At 42.2% G+C, this 21,124-nt stretch overlaps 1 protein-coding gene across 3 annotated transcripts in view; it reads left to right on the top strand.

The window, feature by feature from the left end:
- CEMIP (cell migration inducing hyaluronidase 1) overlaps positions 1-21,124 on the top strand; it is a 121,568-nt gene that overhangs the window by 62,936 nt on the left and 37,508 nt on the right. For 2 of the 3 annotated variants that reach the window (XM_026121289.2, XM_064517264.1), the window contains exons 2-11: positions 1,704-1,807; positions 4,798-4,950; positions 5,646-5,784; positions 6,525-6,761; positions 7,180-7,359; positions 10,907-10,977; positions 11,717-11,812; positions 12,469-12,590; positions 14,789-14,930; positions 15,932-16,123. In XM_026121289.2, coding sequence (XP_025977074.2) covers positions 1,732-1,807; positions 4,798-4,950; positions 5,646-5,784; positions 6,525-6,761; positions 7,180-7,359; positions 10,907-10,977; positions 11,717-11,812; positions 12,469-12,590; positions 14,789-14,930; positions 15,932-16,123 — 1,408 coding nt within the window. In that variant the 5' untranslated portion in view covers positions 1,704-1,731. The remainder of the gene's footprint in view (positions 1-1,703; positions 1,808-4,797; positions 4,951-5,645; positions 5,785-6,524; positions 6,762-7,179; positions 7,360-10,906; positions 10,978-11,716; positions 11,813-12,468; positions 12,591-14,788; positions 14,931-15,931; positions 16,124-21,124) is intronic. The other variant, XM_026121290.2, reaches the window with a different exon arrangement.

The following is a 21,124-nucleotide window of genomic DNA, read 5'->3' on the forward strand; positions in this document are numbered from 1 at the left end:
TCTATAATGACCATCCTGTGATATTACCAGCCTTTCAGCTTTTTGCTGTTGTTTAAGCGCGATCTAGTGACTGCGTTTACAGATCACGCTTTGCAACAATCGTTAACAAATCTTGATATTTTAACGGTGAGTGCTGTACTTTGGGCGTAACTCTTCTGATATTCTTTAAAAGAGCCCTGGCTTATCAAATGCTGATGGTTAATACTGTTAAAATGTCAAACATGTGCAACCCGATTCTGGCACAAATTTCACGGCGATGTTATTGCTCTCTGATAACGTATATCATTCGAAGTTATAGCGTTACTAAGTGCATTCCTCTTTCCTACTGTTCTGTAACAGCATTTCAGCACCTGATAGACTGTCTGCACTGGGCCCTGAGCCTGTGCCATTTCCAGAGCGCGCGGCTGTCAAACGCACTGTACCAGTGCAAGCAAACGTTTTCCTGCTGCAATGTTTCCTGGCAAATCTAGATCTAATGCTATTGTTAATACAACCCTTCGATGACAGGTGGTTCAAACGTATCGTTGTACTTCGAACTATATCACCTCTATGAGAGTACAGACATGTGTTGTGCATGTTTCCACTAAGATTTGCTCCAGACTACATCCTCATTTTTTGCATATCTTTTCCTGTTTTTTTTTATTGTTGTTTTATATTAACAAGTGATGTGAAAACTAACATGTGTGTTTTGCCCTGAAGAAACTGGGGCACCCTGGAGTTTCTTTCAGTTGCTTCTTTCCCATGTATAATTAAGCCGTGCGATGCTTACGTTTATGCTATTTTATCATTGTGGTGTGACATGACAGTTACAAATAAATTTCTCCATGTTCCTTTGATACTGGCTTCAACGGTAAAACCTAATGGACCACATGTGAATTTTAAATACTGCCTCATGAATATAGATCATCGAACACTTGGAGAACTGGATCTCCTTGCCTCCATGTGAATATGCATGTCAATAAATTGTCACCAGCATGGGGTAGAGTTGCAGAGTCAATCAGTTGAGAATATCGTGTAGAATCACACTAATTCTAACTTTGACTTTCATGATGCTGCTTGTTTGTTTTTGCTGGGATGCTGGCTACTGCAGAAATGAAAACAACATCGGTAAACTAGTTTCAAAAGCAGCCTTTGGTTTTGCAACAAAATTCTGGGCTGGCAAATTAAACAGACAGCGTTTTCTTGGATCTGAAGTTTAAGAAACTGAAAGTGCGAGTACAGTTTGACTGGAGGGTGCGCAGACCACAACCGGTAAAAATGTGTGGGTAGAAGTGGGGGAGAAAGGAGGAGGTGCCCTTGAAAGACCTCTTCGTGCAAATTTGCCACTCTGCAAACTCCTTCCTTGTTGTATTTCATTACTCTTTTGCACATGTGAATATTCAGCTCTAGAGAGTCTTGACACTGGACGTGTTTATACTGCATTCCTAAGAAGTTTTTGGTTACATCTGCTGGTTCCTTTCTGCATATATATTTGGATTTCCAAGTGGTTTTATTTTAGACCTAACAAAGGGTGAGGAGCTGCCCTGGCTTTGTTGCTCTGCTCAAGCTATTGCAGAAGTGGCACGGAGGCGTCCTTAGCTGCTAAACTGAGAGCGGGTGGAAGTGGGCCGTCATAACACTGCATATAACCTTTTTTGTATAGCAAATGGGTTTGCATGATCTGAAAAAGAATTACATATTTGCTCGATATTCTGTCTTCACAGGTGTCCAGAGAGTTAAAAATATTGAAGAATGGCTTTACCTACCTCCATGCGCTTGGCGGAAAACTTTGTTTTGCTTCTGTTTGTAATCTCCGCCGTAAGCACAGGTAAGTCTTCCAGCAACGGGGGGGGGGGGGGGGGGGGGGGGGGGGAACATGCTTTGTAATAGTATTCTCAAATAAAGACATTGCTGGTAGAGGTTGAGCAATTTTGCACTGTTTAATCAAAGTTCTTTTAATGGGAAACAGGGGCAAGGTGAGGAAACTCAGGAGAAAAGCTATTTTCAGACTTGCCGATATCCGTAAATTAGGGCTGCTGGAACAGCAAAGATTGAAAGTACTGAGCAGGTGAAAGTGCCCTCAGGAATTTCAGGCTGTGCCCCACAGCAGAAAAACAAAACAAAACAAACTGCCACAAAGAAATAACACAACAAACCTCAAGTCCTAATGGCTGTGCTTGTGGGAGATACTTGTGCTTGTGCTGGTGGGATGTTTGAGCATTTTACTGTATTGTCTGAGTATGTATGTGGAGAGCAGAAAGCTCTTGGGGGAGAGCCCCGGTCCATATCAGCAAAGGACAGACCTTAAGGTATTGGTTTTGGCCCCTTACAAGCAGCCCTTCTCCTAAGGGTTTACGGGGGAAAGGGAAACGGTATATGCATATGCTAAATAGAGCTACTTTGGGGGGTTGTTTAAAACAGATACCAAATGTTTTGCCCCAAATGCTGCAGCTAAGCAACAGCATGAAGTAATCTTTCATTGGTGCATTTGGGCCCTTTTGGTCAAGAAGCAAAACATTCAGTTAATTCCTTGTGCTAGGTAGAAGCTGGGATCTTACTGTGAAGAAGACAGGGAGAGTAATAACCCAAGCACAGAGGGCACCTTGGAGGGGCCAAGCGGATGGTGCGTAGCCCTCCGGTGCCCGGGGTGCCGCTGGTGCAGGGACGTGGGTGCTGCATGTGGGGACGCGGCCGGGGCAGCTGGTGGCCTCGAGTAGGAGAAGGTCAATGAATTTGGGTCCTTTGTTCTGAACTGCGTTGGCTTTTGCTAATGGTCGTCCCAATCGTCAGGGTAAATTCCTTCTGATTTTCCCTGGTGTTTTCCTCTCTTTCTCTCTCTTTCTGTCTTTAAATAATAAATTTTGGGGGCAGAAGTCATCTTTTGAATTTACGGGAAGATCTTTTGGGCACTGGCAGAGCTAAATAAATGAAAAATCAGCAGGCTTTTATCCTGGCCATAAGCTAGTTGCTAAATTTTACCTTTGTAATTGAATCAGTGCTTCTGGCTTTATTTATCTTCTCATTGTAAGCAAATTTTCAGTTATCCTTATTCCTAAAAAAATAACAGCTCATTTTTTGAATTTGTTGTCAGCGTGCTTTACAGTTATCTCTGAGCATCTGTTTACAGTGCAAGTCCCATTACTGCCCAAAATGTTCATCTTTTCCAACTCTTATTAATTCTGTGCATCTTCTAGTGGGAACCAGGAGCCTCCTACTTGCTTTCTCAATTACTGTAAATCAGAAAGAGTGCCACTGATGTTAACGACATGCTTCCAGTTTTCAGCTGGCACAAGTGGTATCAAAATTAGGCCCTGGATATTTATCACTTTGACTAGCTACCCAGTGGATTATTAGCTCTCCCTGGTTTGGTCGCTTCATTTGTATGGAAGAAGTTTGCAGAGAGCCAAGGCATCTGTTGCACACATGAAACGTCCTTTGCTTACCTTGAAGAGCTGGTATTTAGTGGGTCCCTGGAGACATCCAGGCAGTGGCTGGTCCACTTCTGTTGTTTTCTTAAGACATGGAATTGGTGGAAGAATCTGAGAGGAAACCGAACACAGATGGATGGATTTTGTTTCTATGGCTGTGGAGGTGCAGATGTCCCCCAAGTTTCGCAGTGGCAGAATCCAGACAGCAGCTCCCCACCAGCTACACTGGCTCGAGGATGTGTTTCCTTGCATAGACCCATGCTGGCTGTCTTTTCCATCAGCTGAAAGCATTAATATTCATGGTGGGGGGAACCCAACCAACTTCAGAGTCCCAAGTGCTGGAATCCTAACCCTGCCAAAATTTACCCCACATCTATAATCATCGATTTGTGGATCCTGTAGCTTTTTATAGTGTTGTAGTTTTAGAGGAAAAACCTGGAGAGCTGGTGAAAGCTCTCAGCTCTCTCTGATGGCAAAGAGGTCATCGTTCAGACTTCCACTGACCTCAGTTTCCTAGAATTAGAAATGTTTCTACCACCAGAAAATATGCATTGCACATGGGACTCTCGCACTCGCAAAGTTTTGTTGATTAGAGTAAAATGTGAGGCTCGCATATCAAGCGAGATTATATCGGGGAAATATTTTATCTTAAGTAAACATTTATAACATGAGACTCTTGGATTTGGTATGGGAGCAGTTTAGACAAACACGTCATGGCAGTCAGAAATCAAATATGTGTGTGGAGACTAGTGATGTGTGAACCTAAAGAGAATGAATCCTTATCAGTTTTGTCTGAAAGACCTCACGAAGGCTGAATCTCTCTCGTGGGATATTCCCATTGCTCTCTGTTTCTGGTTGGACTGGTAATTCCTTGATGCTTAAGTTTTCATCACATTTAGAGCACTTTTATTTCCCATCCCCACTGAAAGCAAGGTATGCAAACATATTTTATTCTCTTCTTTACATTAAATGAAGCTTTTCAAACCTCACAGTTATTTTGGAGGCATCAGGTGGCATTTTTGAAGGTCGTTCTTGTTTTAGCCTTTCCTCAGTATCTTCCCAGGGCTTCGTGTCTGGGCAGTTACGAACAGAGCTAAATTGCATCCTTTTCTCTGGCGGTTTTCATGGCACAGTGTCCCTCGCAAGGCTGCGTTGCATGGGGTAGCTGGTTTGCCTTTGCTTCCAGAGTACAGAAAATAGTACATCATAAGCTGTTGTTCATTTTCTTTTGGTCATGCCTCCCCTGTACTCTAATCGCAGAGATATCGCCACATTCCTGGGAGTCAGCAAGGGGGGTATGGGAATGATCTTGTAAAGATGCACAGATATGGAGCTTTTCTGCCTTGCAATGAACAAAAGATAATTGTCTTTGTTCTTCATCTGTATCCAGCAGAAACAGCTGTGGCATGTCCTGATAAGGATCCTGAGCTAGAAAACTGGAACCCAGGTCACAATGAAGAAAACCATGTTGAAATCCGTAATGGCAGGAAGCTCCTGCTCTCGTCTTCTGCCACTGTCCACTCCATCCACATCACAGATGGAGGTAAGACATGCTGCCTCCAAGGTAGCAAGGCCGAGTGAAGAATACTTTCCATTATGGCTAGTTAAATCACTCTGTGTAATGCTGGGAGGGCTTCCTGTGCTTGCTGAGAACTAGATGGCTACTGGACAAACCCAGCTTTAGTTTGGTACAAGCGTGGGTGGTAGCTGCGATGCTATCAGTTCTTTGGCCATTATAATTAACCTATTTATTGCTCTTTCTGGAGAATTTACAAAAGTACCTCAATATATTCATTAGTTCTACTTCTGCAATTTGCTTCAAAAACTTTTTTTTTTTTATTAAATCATTGTCCTGATAACATCATAATGAAATAGTTGTGTTCTCAGGGCCTCAGGACGGGGCAGATATGTATGTGCCTCTTTGTAAAGACAGAGTCAGTGTTGTTGTCATGCTAGCATGGCAACAAATAGCTTTTATTCATCCTAACTCTGAATTTCTGTCTCAGATTTGATTGAAGTCCTTTTCCATACAAATCTTAATTACCTTCTTCAAGAACTGGGCTTAGTAAAAAAACATGTAATGTCTTTAGGATTTGGACTGGGAGCTGTTTTGGGGAGCATGGCCAGCATATCTCAACAATTTAGATGAGAGCTCAGCACTGCGTTTACTGCAACCATATCACAACCTTGGATGAGTTGGTATGAGTTAAAGCAAATGTCATAACCTTTTCTATTTAGGCAAACTGGTTATTAAAGACGATGTACGGCCTATCATTTTGCGTGCTAGACATATACTCATCGAAAATGATGGAGAGTTACATATCGGCAGTGAGATGTGCCCTTACCAAAGCAATGTGGCCATCATCTTATATGGGCGGTATGTATGCACAATAAAATATTTTCTTAGAACTTGCCAGGATATCTCTTCCATAACAGAGGGTTATAAAATATTCCCTAAAATTGCTTTTTCTCAGATATACTTATAATCAGTGCTGTGGGGGAAGTTCAATAGCTTGTCAGAGCTTTAAAAAGTGGCCTTTAAAAAACTGACAGTTTTGTTTCTGGTTTCATTTCATATTGGCCATACCAGAAAATCAGCATACATCTTGTCACAAGTTGATTACTAGATTTTCCAGTCTAGGTTTAAAGCCTAACATGCCACTTCTTTTTTTAAGAATTTTTTATTCTGAAAATTCTCCTCTGTAAACATCCTCTCTTTCTCTATAAGAGTGAGAAGCAAGTGAGCCAAAGGATAAGACATTTCTGTGTTGCAGAATACTGCAGGATTTTCAAGGATGCAAAACCCAACCTACTAACTCCTAGTTAGGGTCCTAACTTCCTACGGAAATTGATTCAAAAATATAAATGTGTTGTTCAGTCTGGGCTTCATATTATTTGTGTTCCAGATTGCTGCTGGTCTTCAGTAGCTGTTAGCATTATTTCAAACATTGTATCTTCTGCGGAGTGCGAGCAGTTGCTGTTTCTTAGGGTTGTTGAAAGAAATGCATTGCAAATCATGCCACTTCTCTCCTTGGGCCGTAGCAGAACAAGCAAAGAGGCTTCTTGACTATCAGATACTAAAGCAAAATTGGACCCTCTCTTCCCTTCCTTTTGCAGAGCGGATGATGGCAGCCAGCCAAATCCATACTTTGGGCGAAAGTATATTGGAGTAAGTAGGGGCGGCACTCTTGAGATCCATGGAAAGAAAAAGTTATCCTGGACTTTCTTAAACAAGACTCTCCATCCTGGTGGCATGGAAGAAGGTGGATATTACTTTGAAAGGAGCTGGGGCCATCGGGGTGTCATTGTCCATGTTATTGACCCAAAGACAGGAGCAGTTGTCCATTCAGATCGGTGAGTCACTTTAAAACTACCTAGGTCTGAGGCCCTTTGGGAACAGGCTGCGACAGCATCTCAGCAAGCTCGGAGACATGCATTTCAGCATTTCGTTTAAATGGGTCTTACTGCATGCCACTATGCAATTCTTTCTAGTCAAGTAATCTCCAAAATCAGAGAGTGAGTAGTGTTATTGTCTTGCTATACTGTTAACCAGAGCTTAATCGATTCAGCTGACTAGAAACCCCTAATGTATCCTTTTAGACAAAGTGGTGAAATCTCCCAATCTATCTCATTGTTTAGTGCATTTTTAATGGGAAACACAACTGTTGTAAGCAATACAAAAGAGCTGATTTCTTTGTAACATTTGCTTGTCAATGTAAAAAGCTGTGATGTTCATTGAAGGAAATGTCTGGGGGTGTTTCTACCACTTCAGGTTTGATACCTACAGATCAAGAGGAGAAAGTATACGTCTTGCCCAGTATTTGGGCAGGGTTGCGGATGGCATGATCCTGTCAGTTGCAGTGAACGATGAAGGATCTAGAAACTTGGACGACACGGCCAGGAAAGCAATGACCAAACTGGGCAGCAAGCATTTCCTCCACCTTGGGTTTAGGTATGTGCCTGCCCTGCCAGCTCTGCCAGCACAGAGGGTTTATTGTGCTCTTCGGGTGCCCAAATAATTCCACTCTCTCAAAGGCACAAAGTTTGTCGCGTGGAAAAAAAAAAGAGGGAAACTTTTCAATACTAAGTTTTGGAGTAAACTGGATAGTTTAAGATGCACTCAGTGTCTATATTGGGCATTTTTATTAGCAGGTTGATGAATAACATATGATTCACATTAAAAAAAGATTCATTTTTCCAAGATAGTAATCCTACACGTTACTCGTTCCTATTTATTTTCAAGCTGTCCTACAAAGATTTGAGAAGCATATCTACATCCACGCAGTGGATTGGATGGGCTGGACGTTAAGGAGGCTAGAAGAATTAGCCATATAGCCCTAGCTAAATGCATACAGACACACATGCAGTGTATTCTTCAGCTCATCCAATACACATTCTGGGAGTCCTGCAGCACAAAATTTAGCATGCATTAAATTTATGCTGTGAAGTGTAACTACTTCTGTAGCTAATATAGTGTCTATGTTGGCACGCACACTGTTTTTGAGAATATGTGCCATTTTCCCAACTGTAGCCATTATACTTTTTGTGTTTATCTGAATTTCTGTAGGCTTTTTTTTTTTTTTTTTTTTTTTGAAGAGTGGGTGTTCCTCTATGGACCATAGTCGGTATAGGCACTAAGGCGTCACTGTAGAGCATGAAAAAAAAATCTACTTTACAGGGATAGGTGATTCAAAAAAGCAGTCTATCAGAACAGACAAGTGTCAGCTTGGAGTGCAGTGCAGATGGAGTATGTTTTTGGGGAGCTGATGAAGAGTTTGTGTCAAGTACAACAGGGACTCCTGTGCACTGGATAAAGGATTTCAGACAAATAACCAAGGCTGCAGAAATAGCCTGTCTCCATCAGTGCAATGCCTCCTCTCAAATACCCAGAACCCTGAGCTTGCTGGGTTTCTGTTTAAAGACTGAAGTTATGGAAGCAAAAAAAGCTTTTTTGAACATTACACTTTTTTTCCCCAATCCTGCAACAGGAAGAAAAATGATGGTTTTCTCATATGTTTATAAAAGGAAATCGCTCTTGATGTTTTTAGACTGCCGTGGTGTTTTAATGCTAGTTCTCGCTTCTTTGCCGTAAATACTTATAATAGAAATACCCATAGAAATTCATCTATAGTAGCATGTTTTTCAGCATTGTTACTGTTTGTAATCAAAAAGCTGATTCTTGCTATGCTGCTATGTGAAATACTACAGTATTTCCTTATGCAGATAATAGCGGCATTGTGGGAACTGTAGTGTGATAGTAGTTGGTAAATATTGTCTCCTACTAGCATACTGTAGGTATGTGCAAAAATACCTGCATCTTGACGCATTATTTAAAGGGCTGTGTTTTTAAGAGTGTTCTCAGCACTTAAGTTTAACAACTTTGAAAAAATATTGCCTGGAGGTCAATGTACCAGATTGACAGAGGTAGTTAGGGGGCAGAGCAGAAGACAGGCAACTTTGTCAGATGTATAAAAGCTTTTCTCTCTATGCAATTTGGCCTATTGCTTCACTTTAGTAAAATAGGATTTAGCCACGCTGGTTTCCATTTCAGCCATAGCTATACCTAGGAGTAGGGGTGTGCACACTTGACCCCCAGGTGCTTTTCCGAAGGCTGTCTGGCCGTACGCTGGGTTGTTTGCTGACTAGCAGGGGGGTGGCTGTAGTGACAAATGCCTGTCTCTCTCCAGTTGTGTCATATCCAACCAGACTGTAAAGCCATGTGACCCCCCCTTGCTGTGGAAGAGCCAACGAGCAATGCTAATTTATCCAGCATGGCTTCTGTGCTCCTGGCATCTCTTTCCATTGCCTCTTTGCCGAGTCCAGAACATGAGGAATGAAAGGAAAATCTTTGCATTCCTCCTCTATTCTTGTCCCGTTGAAATGGGAATTTGCTCTTTACAAATGAGCTTTTTTCATTTTCCCTTCTACTAATGAATTAAAAGAAAGCCTTTCAGCGCTTGATGACACAGTTGTTCCCTTTGGAATCTCAGCCAAGCAGCACTGGTTTGGCTCTTACTGGACTTACTGGTCTTTCTGCTTCATATGACCCAGACAGATGGCATGTGTGCTCGTGCATTAAGGATGAACTGGTTTAAAAATCCTGTTAGTGAAAAACTAACTAGGGGAAACAAGTAACATACGAAAATTGGGCCAAACCTTGGCTTACAAAACCAGCTAGCCTTGTATTTTTTTAGATAATTTTTGGTCCGTTTTGAAACCATCATCTTTTCATCATTTGTTTCAAATTTTGGGAACCAAAAAATAATGCTTCTATCTTGCCTGCTGAGTGATAAAGTGTCATTCATCCCTGCCACCGCCTCTCTCTCCGGACAGCGGTGACGGCCCCACAGGGCCTTGGCGGGTGCCGTGCCGGGAGGGTTTCCAGCAGGAGCATCCAGCTCGCTGGCCGGCTCCCGAGGCAGTTGCGCCGGTGGCTTCTCGCCAGTGCTCCTCCAGCACCGCAGGTTTCAGTGTCCCTATATGTTCTCCTCGGAGGGCCAAGGGTGGTTTGTACCATCTCTTATCCAGCTGATGTGGAGCGTAAGGCGACCCGCAAGACTCAAGGGTGAATCCTGGTGCTACTGAAATCACAGGGTATTTTTACTGATAGAGACACAAGCTAATCTGTGGGACTGTTGCTAAGCCCAGGGAAAGGGTGACAGCCTCTCTGAAAGCAGCCCTGCTATTCTGTTAGTCATTAAGAAGAAATATGCGGAATTCTTCAGTTTCAAAGACAGAAACAAGATAAAACTCGCTCCTGACACCTGCTCCTTGGGTTCACCTCTGCGGTTGCGGGGGTACCTCAGCGACTGTCCTCCAGGCTTACTCATCCGGGTGTTCCTTTTCCAGTGCTGCTGGGAGCTCGTGAACCCACTCAACCAGTAACAGTCAGATAGTAATGAAGTTATTTTTGACACAGATCTGACATCTGTCAGAACAGATGATTCAGACTCATAACCCTTTGCCCCAGTTCAATGTTCGCAATGAGGAAACTGCATGCCCACAGACTATCTAGGTATTTTTTAGTGCACTTTTCCAGCCAATTCATCTATTAGAAATTCTCACGGGTCTCTCCAAAGAAAATAGTGATATATGAGATTTTCACATGGGCTAAAGTCATATAACCACAAATGGCTTTTTTCATGTCCCTTTGTGCGCGCAGACACACATACACACACAGAGATTTTCAGGCTCCCCGAGGAGCTGCCAGTGTCCTGTGTGTCTATCACAAGCAAGCCTCTTTAAACACTCCATCAAGAAACTACTAATTATAGGTTTGTATTAAGAAGGGATTTCTCTTTGAACTTCCCTTCTCTTGTGATGTATTTACTGAAGAAATATAAAATGTTAAGATATTTTTAATTTTGACTAAACTGCCTGTCACATGAATCAGACTGTTTTGAATGTGGTGCCTCTGAGAAATGCAAGAACATTGCGTTTTAAGAAATATGCATCTCATACATTAAATAATTTGATCCTTTCTCATTTTGATTTCCCAGACACCCATGGAGTTTTATTACTGTTAAAGGAAATCCCTCCTCTTCTGTTGAAGACCACATTGAATATCAAGGTAATTCATGCACAAAGTGCTTGCTTGACATTATCTCTGGAAGTATTGGAGTTATGGCTCAGATTAATTTGGTCATTTTCACTTGACACTACATTACATTGAAGCTGTGAGCAATTGATGGGAAGACATTTAATTGTATGCTCTGTGTATATATTCCTTCTTTCCATTAATGCATGAGGTGATGCAGCGGAGTGGGGCTCAGCCTGGGCTATCTGAACCCTGAGATAAAAGGCCAGATCCTGCACCAGTAAATCCAGGTAGCTCTGTTGAGCTCAGTCTGTCTCCTTCTTTGACAGAGAGCTATAGGACTATCCCTGTTATATCAGCTGAAAATGTAAGTCAATGTATCCTGCACTGGTAGCCTCAAAAGCTCTTGCAAAACCATATCCTCATAAACTGAAAAGCTGTGATGCTTACTGTGACTTTTCATGGCATTGTCAAAAACAGCTAATGACAGCACTTACTACAACATCAAATAAAAATAGCAATATACTTGTATTGTTAGGGGTTTTTTTTATATCCCCTTGATTTTTCAAGATTTTTCCTCTTGATTGCCCAAGCAGTTATAAAAGTGTCTGAAACCTGATTCCAAGACCAAGAGCTTTTTCTGCAAGCTGTGCAGGACTAACTCTGGATTTTATGTCTAAAATATGGAAATGCACACATGGATCACTACCTTTTCAGTTCTGACTTCTGTTGACTGCAGACACTGAATTTACGGGTCATTTTTGTTTTGCAGGTCAAAAAGGGTCAGCAGTGGCCAAAGTATTCAAACTCTTCCAAGCTGAGAATGGAGAACATTTTAACGTCTCTTCAACGAGCGAGTGGGTTCAAGGTAAGAGGTCGGTTTGCCACTTAGCTCAACAACAGGGAGCTGACAAACAGGGTGAATCCTTTTCGGAATGGTCCTTTTTATTGCAATGCCTTTCCATTTGGGAAGAGTGGACTTGCTGGCTGCTATGCACATTGCTGCTAACCCAAGTAACAAATATGCACAGATTCTTTCCCCAGTTGTCTCCAGGTCCCTCTAAGTAACCAGGATCCTTTTTCCTTTACTGCATTGAGTATGAAATTCCATCTCTTATGATCTAAGAGATCACACACAACCTCTTACTTCTTTTGACTGCATAGTCATCATATCCATGTTTCAGACAACATGCAGTAACTGACTGTAACTTGATCTGAAAATCAGAAAAGGCAGCTAAGGAGAAGGACACAGATCCAAAATCCGTAACTATTTAATAATGTTTATACTCCATACTCCAATTATATAGCTTTTAATAACTCCAGTCTCCCTTGGCTGGTTACACCTTGCAGAATCATTAAAAGCAGCTGACAGACTGGCAGGAAGAGACAGGAAGAGACAGGAATCAGATCATTGGTGAACAAACTTGTGAATGATATCTGAGATCAAATTATGCTTTATGCATTTTTGCTGCATACATTAAGCTTGACTTTCAAATGACTTTTCTTGTTTGCACTTGTCTCCAGATGCAGAGTGGACAGAGTGGTTTGAGAAGCCTGATAAAGCAAGATCTAAGGACATGGAGAAGCTTTCAGACTTCAAAGCTGCTCATCCTGATAAAATCTGTAGTCAACCCATTGATATCCAGGTAGGCTTGCTTACCACTCGCTTCAGAGAGATGGAGTGAGTCCTCTTCGGAGTGATTCAGATCCAAACCTAAAAATATGGTTCTTGTCAGTGAATTTTGTTTCTAAATAAAAGACACTGATTATTTTACTGCTCTAATGCATAACCGACAAAATCTGATATCCAACCTCTGTATTTTTCTGAGACAAAATGTTATAGAATTAAGCCTCCTTCAGTAAATTGTGGCTTCTGGCATAAGCAGGAGTACAGATGGGGCCACAGACAGCACAGATGTACCAGGAAATATGTGGTTCCCTGTTGGAAGATTAAAAGAAAAAAACACAGGAAAATATCAAAGTTTTTAAATGGTTCTGGAATGGATCCTACCTGAAAAAATAATCACGGAATGTAATCAGATGGTAAAGTTACCAACTGGAAGGTTGGAAAAAAATGTCGGTGAGCTTGCAGCCATTTCTTTGAGTCAATTGGTTTTTCTCTGTGGAAGGAAATTTGAAATCTATCTGAGGCTAAACAATGTAATTACACCATCTGGCCAGCAAGCTAAGGAGAAATCATATACCCTTTTCCAAGACTGCAAAAGGCTCCTTAAGGCCGCCCCCGCAAAAAAAAGCTTTTCTTGGTAAATGCCAGCTAGATACTTTGCATATCTATTTGGTAAAACAGTAACTGAAGCATTACCTAGCGAAAGACAATAAAATACTCTATATCAGTGGGATGCTGAACCTAAGGTTCCTGCATACTCTGAACTGGTAGAGTTGTCCTTATTCACAAGAATACTGCTATTGAAGTAAATGGGAATGCTGACAGTATGAGTGAAAGTTTCCAGGGCTAGATGTTATAAAGAATCTCCTCTTGAACACAGAGGAAAAAATTGCCCCATAACTTTTTGTCAGGTCTGAGCAAATCCACATTCATTTCAGCTTCCATATGTATATATTTGAAGTGACAACTTAGTTTAGAACAGAGGTCAGATGTTCATTATGATACAGTCCCTTCAGCATACATATTAGAAGGGAAAAAAGAAATACATTCTTCTGTTCAAGAAGCAAAACTATTTTTCTGTTCTGTTAAATGAGAGCTACTTTTTTTTCCATGTATATTAAAAGTGAAACAGCATTTTTTAGTTTATCCTCAGGATCTTAGGGAAAATCCTCATGTAGTGTAATCTGGTGTTACTCATTGACTTCATAAAGTCACACTGATTTATACCAGCTGGCCTGCTCCGGCTATGCTACATACAAGAAAACCGAAGATAAAATGATAATAATAGAAGCACAGGCTAGCCAGAGGCACATTCCTTCAGCTGGTGGTGCTAATCCTACACAGGGCAGCGGAGTGCCTGCATTAACAAGGAAGGTCAGCATGAGCGAGAGATGCAGGATCGGGCTCATCACTGAAAGATATTTTATTTCCTGGTGCTTTGTTAAAATGCATGTGCCATTTGGGTTGTCTAAGGCAACGCATCATATTTTCGTGAAAGGGTCAGGGGAATTGCAGGCCTCAGAGCCAGACTGTGAAGCTTAACTTGACCCTGAGGAGTGATAATGCTCCAGCAGGAACACAGGAGATGCTGTGTATCATCACACTGGTGCCTGGCACACACGTGGAGGAAAATGCCATCTCTTCTTGTTCCTTTTGCAGCAGTGCTCCAGTATGGATGTCAAAACAGCTTTCTATTTTCTTAGTAGAGATAGCAACTATCACTGGTCCATGCAAAGAAGAAACAAGATCCCCCCACACACCTCTTTCTTCTGCAAGGCTCAGACATAGTCTAGCCACAAGTAATAAAACCAGTACAGTCAGAGGCTGGGAAACCATGAGTTCATTTGGGTACAAGCATCTGTGTTCAGTGTTTTCATCTGACCTCAAACAAATGGCAAGAGAAAATCTAGGGCACCAAGGCAGATGTTAGCAAGCTCAGAATACTCCTTCCAAAAAAAGCACATGGTCTTAATATAGATATGGGAGAAACACATACACCTAGCAATAATCTACGCAGTCTGCATGTAAAATAGCTCTGTTTGAGCACCAGCTGGAGTGCTGGCTGGATAATACATGTGGCAGTCATCCTGTTTTGTTATGCAACTATTGTGCATCATCTGAAAACAAAGCAATAGCCTGTTCCGAAGGTGTCGATGTGTCGGTGAAATCCCTTCGTGTCTAGGTATCACCCGTTTCATATTTCTATTCTCATTTCAGGCAGCGACGCTTGATGGAGCTAATTTAACAACTGAGGTTTTTTACAAAAGCGGCCGCGATTTTAGGTTCCTGTGCCATGGTAAGGACCAGACAGACGAAGGTTGCCAGAACTACAAAGTACGGTTCCTGTGTGGCAAATCTGGTATGTGACCTGTTTTTGAAAGCCAGACTCTCGTGTCATTCGGAGGGCCTGTTCTGCACTCTTCCTCCCTTGGCATGGCTGTTCGGAGGATGCAGGAGTTCAACCCTGAGGAAGAGAATCCATCTGAGAAACTTGAATTTCATGTAGTATTTTTGTTGCTGGTACCCAGAGACTTGTGGTCCCCTCCGGTGAGCGCTCTGCCTGAGGTAGACAGTATAGGCCTAATCCAGACCAGGGAAAAGCAGAAATACTGTCCTCTGATGAGTGACTTGTGTTCAGCATAAGAGTTACTTCAGTAATCTCCCAAGTTACAGTTTTGGCTGGGATATAGATAAGAAGACAGGTACAACAGCTGAAGATTTATCTCAGGAAAAATTCCTGCACGCTAGCAGAGGTAACAGGGTGTTGTCTCTAAAACCCAGCAATGCTCTGGCAAACACTGGGCAAGTCCCTTCTTTACATACCTTGACTTTTACTAGAGCATTTTGGAATGAGGTAGGGTTACTCATTTAGTGTGTGAGAAGACAACAGGTTTTAAAAGTAATAATTCGTTCTGCAGTTACTAATTCCAACACCGCTATTCTAACCTGGTTATTAGACGGGATGCTTTAGTGTTCAGTTGGTGGGAACAGAAGGGTAGAAAATGGCTTGTTGGAAAAAGCAGTCATTATGTTAAAGAACACTTGGCTGCTGTAAATACCAGTGCCCAGTGCCCGTAAGTGCTGTTGCTAAGTGGGTGTGGTGAAAACGAGTCCCTAAGGACTACATTTAAATTTAGTTGTGGGGCTAGTGGAAAATCCACCTGCCTGCAACTAACAAAAAACACTTTATTGTTTGCTTGCATTCCAAACCAAAACCAGTAAAGAGCATGTTTGGAAGCGTTAACTGTTTCATGTTGCATGAGGAAATCATCATTTTTGGTGGTGTTCCAGACAAAAAAATGAGCAAGCACTTTGTGATAAGATTAACTGAACTCCCCACCCTCCCGTTTTGCTTTTCAGTGAAGCCCAAGCTTACAGTAACCATTGACACCAATGTGAACAGCACTGTCCTGAACCTGGAGGATGATGTGAGCTCGTGGCAACCCGGGGATAGGATCGTGGTTGCAAGCACGGACTACTCCATGTACCAGGCGGAAGAGTTCCCAGTGGTGTCATGCAGGGCCTGCAGAGCCAACCAGGTCAAGGTAGCAGGTGAGGTGTTTGTCTTGTCATGTCAGTATTTACGTTAGACAAATTCTGTCATTTGCACTGAGGTAACTCCATTAAGTAAATAGAATTGCATGGGTAGTTTTGAGGTGTTTTTGAGTAACATATGACTTTTCTGCTTGAAAAACATCTATCTTGATTCTGGTCCCTTTCTACCTTCCCTTTTCAGTACCGGACTGATTTTTTTTTTTCTTGGCCCCAAGAACATTATTGAATGGATGTATTTAAGGGAGACAAATACAGTTCATGTGTTTGAAATATTCTATTTTGCATTTCTATTTTTGAAAATGTATCACTTTCTGGAGAGCAGGAGGTGAGCCTAGTTGAGCTGAAGGGTGAGCTAGAGGAGGAGCAGACCATGAGACATTTTTAAGGCTATGAAGTAATGTGTAGCTGGCTATTTTCCTAAGAAAGTTATATTTAACAAGAAATGTAATCTTACATTTTAGAAACTCTGTTCTGTACTACTGAAGCTACTGTTTCTTTTTGCTGTGTGTCTAGACTTTGCATTGCTTTGAGGTGATGTATTAACCAAGCATTTCCGGAGTCACGTGGCCAGCTATACTGTCTTGAGCCACAGTACTTGGGGCAACAGAGTTTGCAGAGCGTTATCTGAATTAATCTGAGTAGAAGGAACAGGAAGCTTTGCAGAGCCATGGTGTTTTTCTCTTGATGGTGATTAGCTCAAATCTGAAACAGATTGCTGCTGCTGATCAGACACTGCAATCTAATGATTGTACAGTGGCCTTCAACTACTAAGTCCAATTTAATAGTGTAAGTGTGACCAAGCACAAGTTACTAGTATGAGCATAAAAGCGAAATGCAGAATGGGAGGTGTGCATCTCCACTTGAGTTTGTGAAGTGGTCTTTTTCTTCCAGGACTAGATTTTGGTACGCTGATGAACAGAATATGGAAACATCACCTTAACTGCCTCTTTTGTGAATAGATGAAGAACTTGTAATTGCCATACTTTACAAAAGCAAAGGTTATTTTTTAAATGAGGCCATACTTGAACCGTGGTATTTGCCTGGTGGAAATTCATTCATGTAACATTATCTTTTACTTAAGCACTGTCAATTTTTCTAGGCCGAGATTTTGTGTACATTTACAGTAAAATCTTTCTGAGAAACCATAAGGGCACTTGGAACATCTAATGCACCAGGGAGTTTGCTCAGTTCTGTGAAATGAGCTACTTTACAGTTATCTCTGATGCAACCTCTTCTGGAAGATGCGAATATACTTCCTTCGACAACTGCTGTTTCACAGAGCTCTAGTCATTCATTGTTAGACGGCCTAAAGGAGAGGTGCTTGTGAAGCCAAGAAAAATGTTATTCTCAGTTTGAATGTATCATAGTCTTATGACTTAAAATGACTAGTACTTTCAACTTACAAAGAAGAGACATCTCCAAACTGAATATTTTTCTTGAGCAAGTTTTCTTGAGCTCTTGGAAAAACTGTTCCAGACTAGTAGGATACAAGTTACTTCATGGGGATGATCTTGGAAGATAGTCAATAAAAATAAAGACCACAGATTAATATTTCTCTTAGGCTCTTCCCATAAGCTTATGGATCTGTAAAATTTATGTAATTATATTTACCTTCCACAGCAATGGCCACTAAGTTACTTTAAGGAAATTAATAAGGGGTTGAAAACAACAAAAAATCATGTGATTTTCAAGTAAAGAAGCAAGTGGAAACACTTGTTAAAGTAATTGTGCTCTTGGTCTCCAATTACTCCTTAGGAGAATCAGGACATTCCTTTTATTACCACAAATAACATGAATACTGGGGCCAAAGTCTGCCCGTACTTATATCCAGGCAACCCCATTGACGTCAATGGGATTTCACTGATTATATCAATCGGGCCAGAATCTGGTCCAGTAATAAAAATCACATCCAGCTTTCTTGTAACGAAAGCACATTCACACTATGAAATAAAATAATCTGCCTGATCCTAAGTTCAGTCTAGGTGAAATAAATCCTGAGGATGGCTGAGCTGTCTTTAGGAGCCGGCAGGTCACTGGGGTACTCTATGCTTGGCCATTGTATAACCTCACTCATCGCCCGTGCCGTGACAGGCAATTAGCCAGAATTAGAAGAATTAACGACCTGCGGGGTGGGTGCCCGGAGCCCCAGGAGCGTGACTCCAGCTCCCTGCAGCCTGCATCCCTGCCCGCGGGGCCCTGACCTGCCGGGCGGGCGGCCACACCGCGGTGGCAGGTTTGGGAGTGTATTTGGCCAGCAGGCTCAAGTGTCATGCCAAGGGGGGATGACAGACAGACAGAGAGCAATCGCATAAAAACAACCGGGAAGCAGCAGGGCCAGGCCTCTAGCCCTTGTGCAATAAGTGGTTCCCCTGGCACAACGGGTGCATTGAGCTCCTAGTTGCATGCAGAAGACCTTCCTCTTGAATGTCTGCCTGCCTTTCCCCACGGGAGATCTTCAGGCTTGCTCTGCTCCTTCTGAGAAAAGGCTTTCACACCAATGCATTAATATCCCTGGCCTGGGGGGATGTCATCTGTAATAAGTGGAAAGGCCTAATTTTCCTGAGCTTAGGTTAGCAGCTGAGAACTCCAGAAGTCTGCCCTTTGAAAGACGAATGATAAAACCATTCCTCCCATGATGAGTTAGACTCCTTTTAATCTTTCTTTTTTCCTTTCCACTTTTTTTAACAAAACCTAAATGGCAGGTCTAAACTACTTAAGAGTCTCTTTGCTAAAAAAAATTCAGAAAATCTCTGCTCTGTGGACAGACAATTTGGTGTGGCAGCCACTTGGCATACCAAACTTTAATTATAATTGATGCTCTCATCGTTTAATAATATTTTAATAGACATGGTTTAGGGTATTGTGCCAAATAAGTCAAACTTATTAGTTAGCTCATGTGCTATTTATATTTGATACTTCCTGCTGAAAAGTCATACTTGCTTTACTCGCTAGAAACGGCTTGATTAGAGGCAAAGAAGATGAGTGTTGAAGGAAAATAAGGCTGGTCTTTTCAAAAGAGCTTAAGCAAGTTAATACTCCATTCTCATTAAATTTTAGTAGGATCTGGGTGTCTAAATGTGGCCCTCTGAAAAATCTCAGCATAGAAAGCAAGGGAGGGCACCCAAGGACAGATCTTGGGCACTCCTTTATTGGAGTCAGTAATTCCACTAATGTCAGAATGATTAAATGATTACTTTTCTGAGCAAATGCTACTCCAGAGAGAGCTGAACGCCGAAGGTCACGAGTCCCAGTCAAACTGTCGCTCATTTAAATGGAACTTTTCTCCCCGCTCGCTTCCTTTTATTTAACTTTTTCGCTTGTCATTTTTCTGTCTAGATTATTTTCTCTGTGGGAACAGATTAAAAGTGTTTGATCTCAGGACATCACAAAGCCCCGGGCAGGGACGGCAGTACAGAGGAGCGGGAGGGAGACGGAAGGAAGGAAGGAAGGAAGGGTTGTGTTGTTATGGCAGAACTGGATAGTAGGAAAGATCAAGTATTTTGTCTAGTTTCCCTGGGAAACAAGTCTTATCTGCATCTTGGTCCCTCTGTATGAAGTTACTACCAATGCTGATAAGTTTCCCCATGGAAAAGAAATACTGAAATGGCCTTTTGTGCTCGTATATGGCTCTCGATAAAGCGTGAACAAACTTATTTGTGCCTGGCATAACTACTCAAATTATCCCACGTATTAGAAAATCTGTGATTACAATTACACATATCTTAAATGCAGCTTATTGGGTTGTGGATATTTTAGAGATACGGAGTTTACTGGCCTCTTGTTTATGCAGGGAACTTGCTCTGAAATAAAAGAGGTTGTAAATATATAATCCTCTAACGACTCCACAGTAACTGCTTGTGTCAGCATTCGTATCGTGCTGTAAGAGTGGGGGAAGTTACTCCACCGTCAAAATTCAGATACTTTTAGCAATTTGGAGAGGTCGGTGTAGAGGTTGGCATCATTTCGGCTGGAATTTCTTGGACGCTCTTTTTCGTAAGGCATCTCTGGTGCTCAAGGGTTGGGCAGGAAATATTGTGAAATGGCCCTTTCTAGAAGACTTTCAGAGCTCCTTTTTCTGCCTTTGGCCATTGCCTAGAAGCAGAGTTAGAAGAAACACAATAAAGTTTACATAGCAATTCCAAAGGTTCACATTTGGGCCAAGTTTAAGAAGTAAGGATTTGATCTGTCTGCCAGCCAGATCTGCCTAATCTTCCCACCCCAACTGCAAGGACATCAGAGTCAGGGTAAGGAGAGAACAAGCTGAAAGGTCAGAGAGGAAAAACTTCCCATTTACAGACAAATGTCAGTAGATTGCCAATGGGCTAGTGCAGAAAGAGGGCATGAAGCGGGACAGGAGCGGGTTTAGGAAAGAGCGTGGCAGTCCTTGGGATCGAACAGGGAAAGCCCCTGCCTTAGGGGCCGCAGGGGCTCTCACCTAACGGGAGGACGGGCAGCGCAAGTCAGGAGGCCTCAACCAAGCATGCTTAGGCATGGCTCTGGGATGCTGACAGAGGCAGACGCGGGCAGACATGCGCCCTGCCTCGAACAGGACCAGCTAGAAGCCATCTAGCATTATTATGCAGCACTGTGCTCAGTTAAAGCCAGCACAGAGCGTGAGCAGAGGGCTCCCATCCATCCACATCACCTTTCATGTCCCATCTGTCTGCAGCAATAAAATTACTAATTTCAGCCTTGAAACCAAACAGCTACTGACAGAAGGCTTTGATCCAACGCGGCACTTAAGCATATACTTAATATTCTGCACATGAGCTCATGGCTTTTCACACTTGTACAGGCAAAGGTGCTAGGTGTATTGCAGAGCTTCTCAGTGCACTGTGCACTGCACTGTGCAGGGCCATGGCCGGAGAAGAGGGAAGAAGGGCTAAAATAGATCCCAGAGGGAATCTGTCCCAAGGAGTCTTGGTTACTTCTGAACTCTTTCTAAAGTTTCATCCTTTGTACTGGAAGTCCTTCCACTGGCAAATTGGTTTTAATTTC

The sequence above is a fragment of the Dromaius novaehollandiae genome, chromosome 10, assembly GCF_036370855.1.
Source record: "Dromaius novaehollandiae isolate bDroNov1 chromosome 10, bDroNov1.hap1, whole genome shotgun sequence".
NCBI lineage: Eukaryota > Metazoa > Chordata > Aves > Casuariiformes > Dromaiidae > Dromaius > Dromaius novaehollandiae.